Source organism: Coenobita brevimanus, chromosome 64, assembly GCF_032717465.1.
Source record: "Coenobita brevimanus isolate Jiangsu-jjx chromosome 64, ASM3271746v2, whole genome shotgun sequence".
NCBI lineage: Eukaryota > Metazoa > Arthropoda > Malacostraca > Decapoda > Coenobitidae > Coenobita > Coenobita brevimanus.
In genome coordinates this window covers 10,124,333-10,141,845 of record NC_137017.1, presented here as the reverse complement: position 1 = coordinate 10,141,845, position 17,513 = coordinate 10,124,333, and the positions used below count along the sequence as shown (strand labels likewise).

Genomic DNA, 17,513 nt, shown 5'->3' with positions numbered 1-17,513 from the left:
CCTCTCCACCCCATCCCTCCATCTCATCCTCGGCCTTCCCCTCCCTCTTCCCCCCTCCAACTTTTTTTTCTTTGAGAAGTGTTGTACGTCACAATATTTTGTAAAGGGCCCAAGAAACTAGTTGTGATACAAGCCTTGACTAGACTACGCGTGTTCTGCGTGGAAGTATTACCAATATTTGTGTAGTATTCCAAGAACTTACGTATAAAAGCTCCTGACAGTATGTACCAGGTGTATAAACTGCATAACATGTGCTTCTCATATAAGTTGTCAGAAAGTCATTGAGTATGTAACTAAGTGAATTAGTATACTTTCCGTTCAGATTACTTGTGCTTGAATGGCTTTATATCATCACCAATATCTACATAATGCTACAAAAGAGAAAGAGAGAGGGAGAGGGAGAAAAAAAAATAGCGTACAAAAACCACCGCCAAGCTATTGATATAATTCCTGATCTATATACCTTTTGATCTTTTTGCGAAAACTGTCTGAAAATGGGGTTCGAAATTAAGTGGATATAATGGCCCAACTGCATATGTTCGAGAGAAGACTGAAGCTGGACGAACCTGATGAATGACACAGGAAGATCAAGGGGCCAGGTCAGTGTTGTGTTAATCTTGGTTGAGATTCTCTTAGTTATCTGCCTGTTTTCAGAAGGGAAAAAAAAGAGACGTGAGAGGACTTCTGTATTAATGTTTCCTTATCCTTACCACAAGCTACAAGTACCTTCCGTTTACCCTCCTCTCGTAACTAAATCTACGTCCACATCAAATAAGTCTTGACGCGGGTGGGAAGTCTGGATCACTGTAGCTCGTAGAAAATTGATCATTAGTCTATGAATCTGTCTATGGTGAAATCCCACCACTACCTGACGTCACTCCTACGATGAATAAAATAATTCTGTAAAGGTCTCTCTTGTTCAATATACTCCTAAATATTGTTATCGGGAGCAAGAATGAAATACAAATGACACCAGGTAGTGAAGGGATTAAGCTTTCCATCTGTTGATTTTACTTCCATTATGTGTATTATTTACCGGGAATGTATTATTATATTCGCTGAATATTAATTTGCTTTTTGAACTGATAAATCAACACAAGCAAGTGTATGCAACCTGAAGAGCTGAAAAAAGGACGAAGCAGCGAACTCAAGCTTGCCAGCGCTGATGCTACTAAAATTTTTCAATAATATTTCATTATATTCTGGTTCATCATCATAATCATCATCATCCAGACGAGGAATAAGGAAAACTCAAACCAATTTATACTTTCCGACAGCTCTGTGATAAGATGCAGGAGGACGCTGTTGAGAGGAGGGTGAGAGGGTGTGTGATGGATGGTGGATGGTTGTAAAGGGCGTTGATCCCTGCACGTACTGTAGGGGCCAAAGGTGGGGAGACTGGGGAGAAGAGAAGGAAAGAAGAGAGGGAAGTAGACGGGCAGGAGAAGAGGAGAAGGAAGGAAGGGAAGGGAACGGAGGGAGACTGTGTGAGAGAGAGAGAGAGAGAGAGAGAGAGAGGGTGGAGCAGCTTGTTACTACCACCCTTATCTATCTGGCCATACCTCTCTCTCTCTCTCTCTCTCTCTCTCTCTCTCATAATAGAATAAAGGTTTAAAAGAATCTCTCATGCGTCATCTACATTTTCGCATGTTTTCGTCCATGCATTTAACTCAGTAGAGCATTATGACAGGCACGAAAAATCTGCAGAAATATCATTAACAGAAAAAAAGGCACACACACACACACACACACACACACACACACACACACACACACACACTTTAGAAACATACGTAAAACGATTTTCAATAACAAATACGATATTTTTGTGTCAATTTATCCCACGCTATAGTGTTGGTTTGGTTTATGGTGTTCACCCCTGTATCTAACTGAATGTGTGTGTGTGTGTGTGTGTGTGTGTGTGTGTGTGTGTGTGTGTGTGTGTGTGTGTGTGTGTGTGTGTGTGTGTGTGTGTGTGTGTGTGTGTGTGTGTGCCGATCATCAAATTTCACCCTCTCCCGTAATTGTTTAACCTTTTGATCCACAAGACCCTCTTATCAATCTATCATTCGATCTGTTTGTCTGTCTGCCAGATTTGTTTGCTTGTCTATCTCTTTACGTCTATCTGTATCATATCTTAATTTTTTAATTCTTTTTGTCATTCGTTGTTGTTGTTTTTCCGTCTCTGTCCGACTGCTTCTTTCTACACTCAGGGACAAAAATTTATTTCATATCTCACCTCTATTTCTCACATTTCTCCTCTTGCTGTCACTGTTAACCTGAGAGAGGCTTGATACATTTCTGTGCTCATAGACAATTCCCTCTGATATGATGCACCGGGGAGAAGAGTTACGGACATACCCTACATGCGAATCAGACGCAGAGGAGGAGTAGATGGGCTTATATCTCTGACCATACTTACTCGTACCTGGTACATGTATATATCTTTTTACATCACCCAGACTCATATCCCGAATACTTCATACAAGGACTAACCTCCACGTCACCTTATCCCTAAATACGATATCACTATAATTTCTCTAACTTATTATTGCGTTGTTGACTGTGGTAAACTTGCTGAATCTCTCTTGTTTTCTACAGTCTTACATAATCCTATGTTCTTTTCCTCTCTGTGAAGAAACCTATTTTTGTTTCTGTACTCCTGTTCTCTCACTGCATAGTTCCTTCTCTCCCAATCAAAATATTTTTTTCTTTGCCCTTGCATCTCATCTTTCCTCTTCCGTCTTTGCATTTATCACAATTGCTTTTGTTTACCTATTCGTCTTTGATCCAGAAACAGATGGACGACTGATATGCTGAGCTTTCCTTTACAAAACCACTCTTTTCATATCTTCAATTCCTCCTTTATACGGTCTAGAACTGTCTTCCTCAGCCAATATTTCCCTCTGTCTTTGACGCCCAGTCCTTTAAAGGCAATGTGTTCAGGCATCTCGAAATGTTTGATCTTGATTTCAATTCTCTTTTGTTCAGATTTTCATGGAATGAATAGTTTTACTGAGGGCTTCCAGCTCGTGAGTTTTTTGCTAAAAGATAATCATCTTGTTCTTAATTCCCTTTTTTTGCCCTCTTATTTCCCTCCCACCTATTGTGCTGAAAGGTCTGCCCCAATGACGCCTAACTGTGTCATATCTTGAAGCAGGTGGAGGAGCGCAGTGGTGAGCTTCGGGTTGCGTGCCAGTGTGTCCGCTAAGTTATCATCTCTGTGTTTGATGAATTCCTGCTCCCCTCTGCTTACTAAATCAAAATTCGGGGCGTCCTTTGCTTCCACCATGACCACCGGAAGATAATCAGCTCCAACGATCAATCCGAAGAGGCTTTTGCTCCTGTACTCGGCCACTAGTTGCTCGTAGGTGAAGGGTGCAGGTGTCCGTCTCGCCTGTAGGACCTGCGTCAAGGATTCGTAGTACTCGTGTAGGAGCATGTCCAGGCTGGCCCTCCTGAGGGTGTAATCATAAAGGATCCAGGTCAGTTTTTACAATTAATAAGTGAAACCATCTTCATCATCACTATCATGACCCATGTTTTGCAAATGAGGTGAAAAAAAAAAAAATCACTTACACTGCCATGCTGTGTCAGCATCATGAAACTCTGATTAGAAATAAATTCGTTTGGTCCTATTTTTTGATGTGGGAACCCTGACTGCCTGTCACAAACATTTTTATAAACGACGTGCTTCCCACCACTTTAGCGACTTTATCCTGTATTAGGATAATGATGCTTCATGCCCGAATGCTTTACTAAAGCCCCATATTTCTCTCTCATCTATTCAGTACTCTTGCATTTTTTTACTGGCTCCAGTTTTGGATGCACCGAAAGTTTAGTTATTGTATTAGTGCATATAAAAGTTTGCACATATAGCGTTATCTGCAGTTTAAGCTCACAGTAGTTTGTCATTATGCTGTTGTACCTTATCTCGCCGCTTAGACTGGAGTACATGAGGGTGTTTAAGTCAAGGGCCACTGATCCTCGCCGACATAACTGCACGTCAACCAGTCTCACCTCCTCTGGTTTTCCATCTGCGTCGTATCTGTGGAGGTTTTTGAGTTATTCAGGGTGGTCTGCATATTCTGCACTCCAATCTTGTGTTGTGGGGACGACTTATTGTGGTTTTGTGATGAGCGCAGACATGTTGGATGCGGCATGACGTTACTCAGTTAATAATGCATCAATGAATGTATCACACACACACACACACACACACACACACACACACACACACACACACACACACACACACACACACACACACACACACACACACACACACACTCTATAATGCATGGAAAGGGCTGATGGAAATAGAAAATAATTCAGGGTAGACACCGGTAGCGCTGAAGAAAGCCGTCCCCACGACACGTGTATTTTGGATTGCTTAGTTTATGGACCACACTGTAACATGTGCAATTGGGAGCATAAAGCCTAGTACACTAATCTATGAGAGAGAACGATACAACGAGAGAGGACTTTCGACTCCCAGTAATCCAACAGACTTTCAGAAAATTGTATACGAGTTTCATTAGAGTTTTTTCCCTAAAAAAGGAGGAACGGTATATTTGCCAGCAATTGTGCAAAGTTTAGTCATACTCGTTGCCTATCAGGAACAAGATAAAGTATTATTCGACTGCCACCATTTGCTCACACTAGTAATTATGTACGGTATGCCTAACGTCGCTATAAAATATAGACAACGCATGTTAGCCCACTAAATCCGAGTGATGTCATCTTTTAGCTTCTTATTGCTGTTTCAGACGATTTTCTTCAACTTGAGAAAGGCCTGTCATAGTAAAGGGGTTAATAAAGCCTCTAATAAACTCCTCTTGTCCCAAAAGTCACTCCTAGCTAGTAAAATCACCTCTAGATAGCAAGAATAAAACTTAGAAATGTCTCAGGATTCTATTGTGTATATGTCTGTCTGTATCATTCCTCCCGCGCGCAACAAATGGCCCCTCACATTTTCACATGTTACCTCCTCTTAAGTGGGACCCCTTGGAGTGAAAGGGTTAATATCTGGTTTTATAATAAGCGGAAAGAGAGCTACATTTGTAGGAAACTGGCTTCCAGTCTTTCGTGTAGAATCAAATGCTATACATGAAAACTATACAACTAAACTACTGATCCTTATACATCCCCTAGCGATTGTGCTCTAAGTGACTTCTTGCCATACCATAAAAACAAAACAAACGAAACAAAAACAAAAACAAACCTGAAAAGAAAATTGTTCGTCCAGCAGTCGCCATGGCAGAGGACAGCGAACGGAGGATCCGAGGCCACTTGTTGGCTAAAGACCTCTGTAATTCTGGTGGAGAAGTCGCGAAGCCAGGCCACCTCAGACTCCGGCCTCCCTGCCCTCTCTGCTACTCTCGCGAGCACTGCAATGTCGCTCTTCAGCACCACCCCAAGCTCCCCCTCGGCCTTGTCGGAATAGTTTAGCCAGTCCCTCTGCAGCAGCGGGTAGTGAACAGCGAGGTTGTTGCTTGGGAGGGTTGCCTGGTACAGAAGTGAGGCCGCGTGGAGTCTTGCTATCTCGCGAACCACTATCTTGGCGTGCTCAGCGTCGAGACCTTCAGATTAAAGTCAAATCAGATTCAAAGTGTTTCATTGGTCACAAAAACGATATGAATATTGTTTTGTGCTTATTACATAACCAATATTAAGCACTGAAACTTTCAGTTAAAATCAGTTCAGATCAGACTCAAAATGTTTTTTCGGTCTCACAAATTATGCGAAATTTGTTTTATGCATATTTCATACGAAGGAAACCACTATAATTTGGTGTTATCTCTCTACAATCATTACAGTAATTTTTCACATGCATATAGAAATAAGCCCATGATAAAACTAAGAGCACTCATGTGTGGACAAGCACCCAATTTTGACGATTATTTCTGAAACACGTGGTGATGCTAGAACATATCTGATGTTTCTGCAAATGCATTTCGTACTTTGTAGAGTAAATTACCATAAAAAGCCAGGAGCATGGTAACATCTACATATGAGTACTTTGTTTTATGAATATGGCCGTAATTAAAAGAAGTAATACAAATCACCTTCTCGGCGACAGGCCATCTTGAAGCCACTAGATCCAAGGTCCTCCAAAATGACGACCTCCTTTCCCTTGTCCAAGCTTTGAAAATAGCAACCAGGTAGTCTCAGGTCCTCTAGGTCCCCAGCTCTCAGTTCGGCGTTTAAAGTAGGCACAATCTTCCCATACATAAGACACTCCTTCTCAAAGGCCATTTCAGTGAAGGAGTTGAAGGCGTCAGCAATCCCTTGTTTGATTTTAGCCACGTAGGAGACTTGCTCGGTGCGATCAGCCAAAGAAAAGATGATGTTGATCCGTCTGATGGTACAGAGATAATTGTCGCCTTTGCTTGTGAAACTCTCAGTGTACCACGATTCCAAGACAGCTTCCCTGCCTTGATCTGTCTTAAGTGCCTCCTCAATTTGTGAGTCTTCTAACTTTTCTTCCGCCTCCTCTTTCTTTTCCTCCTCCTCCTCCTCATTCCTCTCCTTCTGCTGCTCCTTTATCTTCTGCTTCTCCTCATGTTTGTCCATCTCAGCTTTCCTCACCTCTCTCTCCGCAACTGCAGTCCAAAAAAATAGGCCCATTAATACATCTTTGCCACGCTATAAAAATCCTATGATTGTAACAACATACAACTACTTTATCAAGTTCAAACATAAATCTTATTGACGGGTATATTGCATATTTATTATTTTAGGGTGAGTGATGAATTTGTATATTTATTGTCCTACTTCCATGGGCGCCAACCACTCCAGTATTCGTTAGAATTTGGTCCTTACCTCTTTCAGCCAGGAAACTTAAAACAAATAAAATACTGTCTCCTGAGCTTTTCATTAAACGTAGGACAGTCTTCTAGAAGTGAATGGGTTAATAAAAGCTGTATGATCCGGTAACTCCTCTAGTTCGAAAAGTCTTTCTGATGCCGCATAAAATCATCTGGAGAAAGCAAAAATAAAGTGAATAATACGCCATCGGACTAATAGGGTTAGCACTTTAACTCCAATGATGTACTTCCCAGTTCATTCATGTTATCTTCATACGATTATATATATATATATATATATATATATATATATATATATATATATATATATACAGAGAGAGAGAGAGAGAGAGAGAGAGGTATGGATGTGATATCAGTGGAAGGGTGGATGGATGGATGGGTGGAAGGATGCATGGATTGGTGAATGGATGCAATGATAACAGCTTGTAGTCTGCATTTTGCCAGAGTTAGATGCCCAGGGTTAACGAGACCCTAGAGAAAGTTCTTCCGATCCGGGAATAAAATCTAGTGTCTTTCGGTTGTGAATCATGCATGCAGTTACTCCATCATTATTAGTACATTCTTATCTAAAGCTTGAAAAGTATCCATTTAGCATCGTACAACATACTATTTACATTATTTTCTCTTAGAGGTGTCAGTTCTATTTAGGAAGCCTGATTTTTTTCTTTTTTTGCGCCAAGTACAGTGAAATGAAAATTTCTGCAGGAGAGGCAGCAGCACAATTCCTCTTTAAGTTAGGTGGCATAGGAGGCTTCGTAGCACATTTTTTTTAGAGATTTATTTTGTACATTCCATGTCGACATTCAGCTGTATGCTGTTTATCTCGTTTAAATGCTGAAAATGTTATCATCAGCTAGAAGCTTCATCAAAGTATGATTATGTGAGATATGCAGAATAAATTGTTTAGGAAGAGGATGCTACGAAAGCTCTACTGTCACCTAGAACAGGGCTTTTAAGAAAATTATACAATAGATTAAAACAGATCCATTTTAACTAACAAAGTGTGTTTCATCCCCCCCCCTCCCATTTTTTAGCATCTGAAACAGACATCGGATTTTTACATCTAAGGTTGCGTGTTGCACTCTAGGAATACGTGCCAGATGTGTTACTTCGTCTGTAAAATAAATGTGTGTTTATCCTCTAAGTATCAAATGCTGCTCGAAGAAGAGAGAGAGAGAGAGAGAGAGAGAGAGAGAGAGAGAGAGAGGGAGGGAGGATGTCGCTAGTTGGTTCACTTAGCCGAGAGTGATCCTGTTTGTTTATTTCCTTGTTTCTCGGTATGTATGCTTATGTGTATGTAACCTCATAAGTATGTATGTTAGAATATTACTGTTAATGTGCACAACTGTGTGTGTGTGGGAGGGGGTGATCACTTATATCGAAATCAATGATGTGTATATGCTTGTATTTTAGACATGTCATACATGCATGTGAATTTGTATTATACGAGAGATTGTATGTATTTTCAGATTGTGTGTGTGTGTGTGTGTGTGTGTGTGTGTGTGTGTGTGTGTGTGTGTGTGTGTGTGTGTGTGTGTGTGTGTGTGTGTGTGTGTGTGTGTGTGTGTGTGTGTGTGTGTGTGTGTGTGTGTGTGTGTGCGAGCATTAACTTCTAGGTTACTTGATGGATTTGAATGAGACGTCCCAGGTGATATCGTCTGGTTACCCCTCAGATGTTCCACTATATACAGTTTTCCAACCATGACTTACCATGACAGATCTGTGGCGCTGTGTGCGGTACTGTGAAAAACAATAAATAGGTGAACTGTGCAGGGATGCTGTGCAATATCTTACCTTGGACCTTACGTGCTGTTGCGGTTTAGAAGTTGTGGTGACTGCTGTGACGCCCTGGTAAGGCTGTGGCGCTCCTGCTGTCTGCGCTGTTACACTGTGGCAGACGTGGTGGCACTGTGGTAGAGGCCGGGTGGAAGTGGAAGTGGGCTGTTTGCTCCCAGTGGTAATGGTGGTGGTTAGTGACGTCAGTATAGGGGATAATTGACCCTCTCTCTTTCTGACTTCCTCTTTATTTTCTCTCTCACTTTTTTTTTCTTTCTCAGCTTCTTTTTTTTCTCTCGCTCTCTCTTTTTGCATCTCTCAACTTCTTTTCTCTCCCTACCTCACTCTTTCTCCCAGCTTCTTTGTCTCTACACACACACACACACACACACACACACACACACACACACACACACACACACACACATAAAATACTCGCTATATTTTAATAGCGTCCCGAGCAAGGAATATATTTCCCACCAAATGCGCCCCTGACAGCCAAAATTAAACATCATACTGTGTAGTTCTTGGTTTCCATAGCAACGATAACAAGCTCATGGTGCATAAATTCAAACTCCAATGACCCTCTTACAACTGAGTGAAGTTGCCTGGCGTCTGCTGCAATAGAAATAGAATACTAGAGTTCCCCCGACCTTGATCTGGTTCACTGGCGGTTTCATTATTCAGCCGTGAAATACTGCCCAGATCAGAAGCGAGAGTACACACACTTGTAACCTTAAAAGAGGTGAAAATATCATATCCCTTTGCTTTGCTGTCTTCTTTCCTTTTGTTTTCCTTTACTTCGCTGGAGTCGGCTCGAGTCCATATGAAATGATGCCAAAAGCGTGAATTAATCTCCTTAGACTTAAATGTTCTGGACTATGACAGCCTAGCCTCGGGCTCCTACTCTCCGAAGGTGTAAAACGGGAGTGGCTATTACCGTTACCGTTATTTGCGTTTTATATTGTCAATGGGGACATCGGTTGTCGTTTCGGTAACATGTTCGTCTATCATTCTTCCTCTTTTGGGCTGAATCCAGCTCAGGGATGCAGAAGTATGCCTTTTCAAGCATTTTCACATGTTGGCACCCTGTTAAAGTTTCCTCGCTGACACAGATATATAAAGATTCTTTTATCTAGGAACACAGCTACTTGCACATAATTTCCATATGCACTTCAGACCCTAGACTCCAAAAGCTCTTCACACGTGAATCATCGTTGGGGTCAAATCATTTTTCCACTGACAGAAGTTGATGTTCTTAGAAACTATCTCTGGCAACGAAACACGTGTTAAGCAACGTTCCTAACAAACAGGCACATGTTTTTGAGGGTCCCTATAAACCATCCACCAGCAAGAAGGCTTCCCTGACAACCAAACACGTGATGTTTAGCGTCCCTAGCAACCAACCAGGTGCCCTTCAAAATCCCCTGTCGTCACCAAAACACCCTGACCTCTAGACCAGCGACCGTGAACATGAACTTTCTTGACTTTGTGCATACGATTGTTTGTTTAGACCTTCACCCCAACTCGTGCAGCTCCTAAGCAATTCACAACGAAACCAGACGGAATAAAAGAAAAAATGAGAAATACAAGCATGCAAGACTGTCAGATACTTTCTTGTGCATAAATTGTGTAAAAGAGCTTTTTATATATCCATTAATTCATACCAGCTCGTACAGTTACCTAGCAATTCACGCTCTAAACCGAGGGACTGTAAGGGGAGAAATTAGGACCAAACAAAATTATGCCCGACAATAACTAACTATTACGAAGAAATATTTATCACAAAATTTTATTAAGATCCTTCAAGAATGCGGCCTCGGTAGCCTAAGTGCTTGCGGTTTCCCCGAGGCACACAACGTGGCGTCGTACTCTTGGTGACATAGGAGGATTCGCAATGCCTCTTCCTAAGCTATTACTTTTGTTTATCACTCCATTTCGCATTATTCACTTTCGTATCGTTTTGCATGTTACTGATGCAAGCTGTGTTAGCATACGACTCCGAACCGCATTTTAGATGGCAAGGAAGGCTTCGTAGCATTTCCTCTTAATTGATTTCTTTCATAATTTACTCATTGATATCCTCCTGTGTGTTGTTACTACTAGCTGTGTTGACAATACAGAGATATAAGTATTGTACAGGAGAAAGTCATTATGCCAAATACACCTTATTAAGCTCTTTTATGCTATTGCTGCTGTGTCTATATTATATCCATGTGCTCATTAACAGCACGCAAGTGAATGATAATGTGCATTATGCAAAATAAATCTCAAAGGAAGAGCTGCAATTAAATCTCCATGCCACTCAGAAGACGACCCTCACACAGAGCGACCTTGAGGGAAAACGCAAATGTAAAAGGGGAAGATAGGATCTTCTACGTCAGATGGTCGTTTGCTTCCTTTTTTGCTGTTTGCAGTCATGGAGCTCAGCACCATCCACCAGTGTAGGGTTACTGTGTGTGAAACTTTGAAACTTATTTTCATTGTCACAGGACACCTCGTTGCGCATCTTGCTCAGTGACGTGTTTGGCATACTGCACTTGACCAGTTTCTTCAAGGCTGTTTAAACCTTTCCTTTTGGCGACGTGTTATTCACTTGATGCTTGCTACCTCCAGAAACTTGTAGACGTGGAAGGCATCATTAACTCTTTCAGTACGAGAGACGATCCCTAGGTTGAGTGAAATACCCCAGCTGGAATACGGTCCCCATTGATCTCTATTTAACGTTCTATTGATATAAAACCCTACTCTGTTTTTACAGTAGCTAAATAATTGTTCATAGCTCTGACGGTATAATTTTCGGGAATCATTTTCCTCGTATTTCTTTTTCACCTTAAAGTTCACCCAGTCTCTGCTGTGTGGTCTACGGCAGCTTTGTGAGTGAAGCCAAACGTATAAGGTAGCAGTCTTACCCACGGTTTAAGCTTAGGATAGTTTACAAGTTCGGTTACCTTGTGTCGTGCTTGTGAGGAAGAGTAATCTTGTTTTGCCAGATTCGTGTCGTTCACACCGCCACAAACGCACCACACTCACCTTCACCATGACCCCACACATGCCCCGTTCCCCTCACCACCTCTCCCCTCCCCCCCTATCATCGCCCTTACCCGGTGTTCCTCATCTCCAATCCCCCTCCCCCTTCCCCAGTTGTCATAGTCTCTCTCTCTCTCTCTCTCTCTCTCTCTCTCAGCTAATCGCATCAGTAAACAACCAGCCTCTCTTTTTTGCAGGCAGCTTATCATTGCTGTAATTTTCTTGCTTCTTAATTATGGGATCTAGTTCTCGGACCCATCCTTGGCGATTGCTGCAGTAATGATCACCCACGTCTTCTCGGTGTAACGCAAGATAATTTACCTCCCTATTAATCAATGTTTTCGCGAGAAGATGCTGGTAGTAGACGGTTGTTTGAAGAAGGATAGGACAAATGCAAGTAGAAGTATAGGAACGGAAGATGGTAGCAGCAGACAAATGGAACGATGTTGGTTTTGGTTATATGACGGTTGCGGGAAGGCGTAAGCTTATGATCGCTTACTTTTTCTTCCCCCTTCCATTCCCCTTCCTCATCTACAATACTCCTTCACAACCTTGGTCTTCATCTGCCACTTCTGCCCCGTCGATCCACTGCGTTATATATCACTCTGCTTATCTACCTTGCTGTGTTTTCGATTAATTTCTCCCTCTTGACAATAAAGGTCGATTTTTTTTTTTTTAAATTCTCATGATCTCGTAGGATAATACTGAGCTCAGGAGGAATGTTCTCTGACTGAAAGAGTTCAAAAAATTTTTATCCCTGTAATCCAAGTACGTATATTTCAGTGTGTTTTTGTTACCTTCAGGCAATTTTATTCATATTAGAAAAGAGAGCTTTTACCTGGTTGGAGGGTTTAAATATAACCTTCGTTAAATCCGTCAGTACAGACGATCGCTCTTAAAACAAGCGCAGTTGTCTGAAAAGAGTAAGAAATAGTTATAGAATTACGTTATCTAAGTGAAGGGGTTAATGAATTTGACCCACGTCTGACCTCTGTTACTCTCCATCTCTTCCCCTTTGAAAAAACACATTATTAAATCATATCGTTCCCCAACGCTTTTACCTGTGCCAAGGGGGTTACGTTTTTGCCGGCGTTGGTTTATTTACTTGTTTGCCTGTCTCTTAGCAGGATTACTCAAAAAGTTATGCACGGATTTTGATGAAATTTTGTGGAAGGGTGGGCCATAGGCCAAGGAAGAAATGATTAAATTTGGGGGCAGATCCAGAGGATCCCGCACAGTATCTCCAAAATTTCTCAATGAATTTCAATTTCGTGGAAAGGTGGGTCATGGACCAAGAAAGAATTGATTGATCCTATATTCACGGATCCTGATCCAGATCCTTATTAATGGCAATGGCACTGGCGAAGGTATGCGCTCTCTGAGTGCTTTCTAGTTCTCTTTGTTTTGGTCCTCCAAGTCTCTGTCTGTCTGTCTATCTGTCTGTCTGTCTGTCTGTCTGTCTGTCTCTCTCTCTCTCTCTCTCTCTCTCTCTCCATTTTCTCATCGACTGTCTTATCCTTCATTCTCTTCCTTTTCCTTCCCCTCTTCCTTCCACATTCTCTTTCCATTGCTCTTCCTCTCCCTTCCGCATTATCTCTCCTGAAGCACCCCTCCCCTCTCCCTCCCACAAAGCTGTCCTGTACACTAGTCACAAAAACTGGGATCTGACTCAGCATCTTAGCTCTGGCGCCAGCTAGGAGGGAAGGGGAAGGACGGGGGAGGGAAGATGGGAAGAGGAGAGAAATAGGATAGGACAGAAGGGAGAGTGGAGGGAAGGGTGGAGGGATGGAGGGATGGGGGGAAGGAGGGAAGTAAGGAAGGAAGGACAGAGCGGGGAGGAAGGATAGGAAGAGGATGGAGAGAGAATGGAAGGATGGAGGGACAAAAAAGATGCATCCAGGGAAGAGAGAGGTAGGGAGGCAATAACAATAATAATATGCAGAAGACGCTGTGGGGCTGAAGAAGCCGATATTTTTTAACTTCATTATTTATCCTTTCCACAAGATGACATACAGTTTATTGAACAGAGTATGAGTCAGTGCATTTTCTTCAACAACAGATATCATGACTTTCTTTTTTTTTTTTTTTTTTTTTAATAGTCAGGGGATAATATTCAACCGTAGGAGTGGCACCTTGTCATAAGAAAGTTAAGAGCCACCATAATTAACTCTTTAACTATGACAGAACTCTCAACTTTTTTTCTTCCTTGTTACCACTATACGATCTCATTCAGGCAATGAGTTGTCCTTTTTTATGTGAAGTCCACCCTGGGATTTGGCGTTTTTTTTTTTTTTTCTTAACGTAGCTAACTCGAAACTGTTTTATTGAGCGTTGAAGAGAGAATATTTAAACCTCAAGGTAAGATATGACCTTCATTTGAACTTCAGAAGTATAAGTGTCTTCAAATTTAAACAAAATATTCTGGAGATATCGATAATAAACAAATAATATTATAAAAGACTAAAATAACTAGAGATGGTTTGGAAGAGAAATTGAGAAACCTTCTCAGAAAACACATATATCATTCAAGGACGAAAGCTTCATAGAAAAGGACGAAAAAAAAAATCATAATCACAGTAAATAAACAGCAAAAATGAGACATGGACAGGTCATATTTATCGCAAAAAGGATGATAAATGAACACCCACGGTACAAAGAGTGGCGCCAGTGTGATAGAGTGTTTATGGAGGAAGTAGGAAAAGAGCGACAATCATTCTCAGTTTCTTGAGCTTAATCTGTGTGTGTGATTGGTTTTATGCCTTTATATTCACTGATGCATCAAGGAAAACTTTTCAACCAAATTAGATGGAAATGTAAAAAAATAAAAAATAGGAAACTGGAAGAGTGATTAGACACAGACTGAGTGAGAGACGATGTAGGAATAGAACGTGAAGAATGGATAATTCTGTACATGAATAATATATTTTTGGAGGTTCAGAGGCAGAGAAAAGAGAAGAAAAATGGCGAATAATGTTCAAAGATGAAGGAGGAGAAAAGAAAGGAAATGGTGATGAGGAAAACAATTTCGGAGGTAAATATGTGATAAGAAGAGCATGGTCGAAAAAGAGAAGAGGAGAGAAAAAAAAAGAGAACAAAGGAGGAGAAGACAGACTAGAGGAGAGGGGAGAGGAGGAAAGAAAAGAGGAGACAAGAGAAAAGAGGAGAAGAGGATATGAAGAGAGGAGGGGGAGAGAAGGGAAGGGAGAAGAAAAGAGGTAAGATGAGAAGGGAAAGGAGAGGAGAGGGGAGGGGAAGAGGAGTAACAGGATCCAAGTACTGGGTGGGACAAAAAGAAAGTAAAGAAAGATGACAAGCAAAAGCATTAAGTCTGTATGCACACACACACACACACACACACACACACACACACACACACACACACACACACACACACACACACACACACACTTACTTAAACATACACAGACCCACCTATACAGTATACACACATTACAAGCACATTTCAACACACTTATTTACTTAAAGCTGTCGTTCTACTACGGAAGACGGCGGCTGTTATACTCACTGAGATGATGAGATGGGAGGTGAATATAGTAGTGGGTTTGCGTAATGAATGGATATGGTGTCATGGTGAGGGTGTGCAGTTCTTACCACCACGTGACCTGGCCCTTCCCAGCCTGTGATAGTGGAATGAAGATTCACGTCGACCATTTACTGAACCGGGTTGCAGGAGTCTGCCGGGAGCTCTGTCTCTTGAGCCCCGCCTTCCGTTAGACTCCACTCACGGATTTTTCGTTCGAAGTTTACTTCCGTAGCCTTGATCCAACCAAGGAAAGAGGGCAGCGTAATGGCAGAGGACAGGATTATTAGGGGCATTTAATTTGCTGCCACCATTTTTGGGACTTCGGTGTCTGGCTATACGTGGATACAGATATACAGATAGAAACTGTTTTCGAATTGAAGGGATTAATTCAGATAGTTTATTACCATGTCTACTGAGCGACGCTTTAAGGGAAACGAAACCAAATGTCTATAGTCCCTTCAATCATATGACGTATTTTCCATTGTTTTTTGACGCTCTCCACACCATGTTATTCATTTAAGGAGATAAATTTCGAACAAGACGCGTTATATACATTCTTAAAAAACTTTTCACTCCTGTAGATGCTGTCTTAACTTAGCAAAAATTGTCTGAAAGCATAAAGAATAAATAATGAATAACAGGAGTGACGGAGTTAACTCGTTTATGGCCCGGAAAACTTTTGTTACTGGTGATTCCAGATAATTTTATGACGCCACTTATTGTTAATGATGGTAGCACTGAAACTCTCATGGTCAGAGCAATTCTAATCTTATATTTCGGTTAACAACGAATGATTTCATGGAGCTCAGGGTTGACTGTAGAAGATTGAGGGTGTCAGTACTGTTACTATTACCCCTCTTGAGGTTACTACAACTCTTGTAGTTTTCCCCAGTTAATGGGGATATCATAGGAGGCCAAAATTTTTAATATATTCTGAAACAGCACACGCTTTACCCAGTTTCAGTTATGTTTTCTTTCCATCGGGGGGGATAAAATGGATCCTTTCTGTATCTTATAAAACTGCTTTCTGTATCTTATAAAACTCATCACTCATTCATAACAAATTTAATAGCAAGTGAAATAACTAATGGACGCGCCACAAACATCACATATTTTACTATTGTTTAGTAACAACAAATGTGTCTGTCAGCATAGTACTAGAAATGGAATAACGTAGTTCACTTCCCGAGCCGTAGCATCTTGAACAAAACGTTTACCGTCTGGCCTCATCCTCCTTCTGGTAAAGGAACATGAATACGACGGTCAGTCATGTCTTACCCTTACCACAGTCCTTCTCTACATCGTGAACTGAGCACCCAAAGACCCACTCATCTCCGACAATTTATGGAATCTTAGATACGGGATGGTTGTTTTGTTTACGCAGCTGGCGATATTGAAGGGCGGGTGTCTCATCTTTTTCGCGGGATGGCCGTGTTGGGAAGCGGTATCTGTTACAAGAGATGAGGACACGGGTGGATTTGGGGGCAAAATAATAATAGCAGTAGCTTGATAATTTGGGGACCTAAGAGAGAGGGAGAGAGAGAGAGAGAGAGAGAGAGAGAGAGAAATTTGAAGATGATGACGATTATCTCTGGTATGTCACTCTTATTTATCCTGTGGGGGGGAGGGGAGGATATATCCCTTTAGGTGCCTGATACGACGACGTTTTCGTGCATTTCCTTCTTTTTTCTTGCTAATGTCAGATTGCACATTCAGCTTAGAACATTCCTTGTAGGGATGACGTTAAAGTAGTCTACATCATATCTCTCCAGCAAGGGAGGTGAGCGCACCAAAGGAAGAAATAAGTCAAAAAGTCCTATAATAGTGAGTTTCTTAATCTCGCAAGAATATAAACACTACGCAGGCAGAAAATAAATTTTGCTCTTCTTATTCTAACTTGCCCTCTCTCCATCTTGAATTCTGACCTGTAGCAGGACAATAATACTGGGATGATGCTAATCACATAGAATGGCTATGAAAACTAGGTATGTCCTTAGTACTATTTTTCTTTCCCACTGAACTACATGAAGTACCATAAGATGCGAAAGGACGAAAATCTGGGTCAGGTTAGGGTGACAAAATAAGAAAGAAGTAGAGTAGCGAGGTAGTGTTAGAAAACCAGCAAGTCCACGAGAACACGGAACTGTTTGCGATTAAAATGTCTTTACATAACAAACACAAACTTAAGAACACAGAGATAGAGGAAGTGGACGACGACAATTGGTAAATGTGGTTAAATGTTGATGGGAACATACCTACCTTCCCACCCCCACCCACACTTACAAATCTATGCACACACACACACACACACACACACACACACACACACACAC

General features: G+C 41.4%; 1 protein-coding gene across 1 annotated transcript; it reads right to left on the bottom strand.

The window, feature by feature from the left end:
- Positions 1-3,103: 3,103 nt before the first annotated feature.
- LOC145404641 (uncharacterized) lies at positions 3,104-6,586 on the bottom strand. Its single transcript, XM_080276162.1, has 4 exons — positions 6,069-6,586; positions 5,225-5,582; positions 3,929-4,048; positions 3,104-3,458 (listed from the first exon to the last, which is right to left on the bottom strand). Exons 1-4 carry the CDS (start codon positions 6,574-6,576, stop codon positions 3,104-3,106), a joined length of 1,341 nt encoding a protein of 446 aa, XP_080132288.1. The 5' UTR covers positions 6,577-6,586.
- Positions 6,587-17,513: the final 10,927 nt, after the last annotated feature.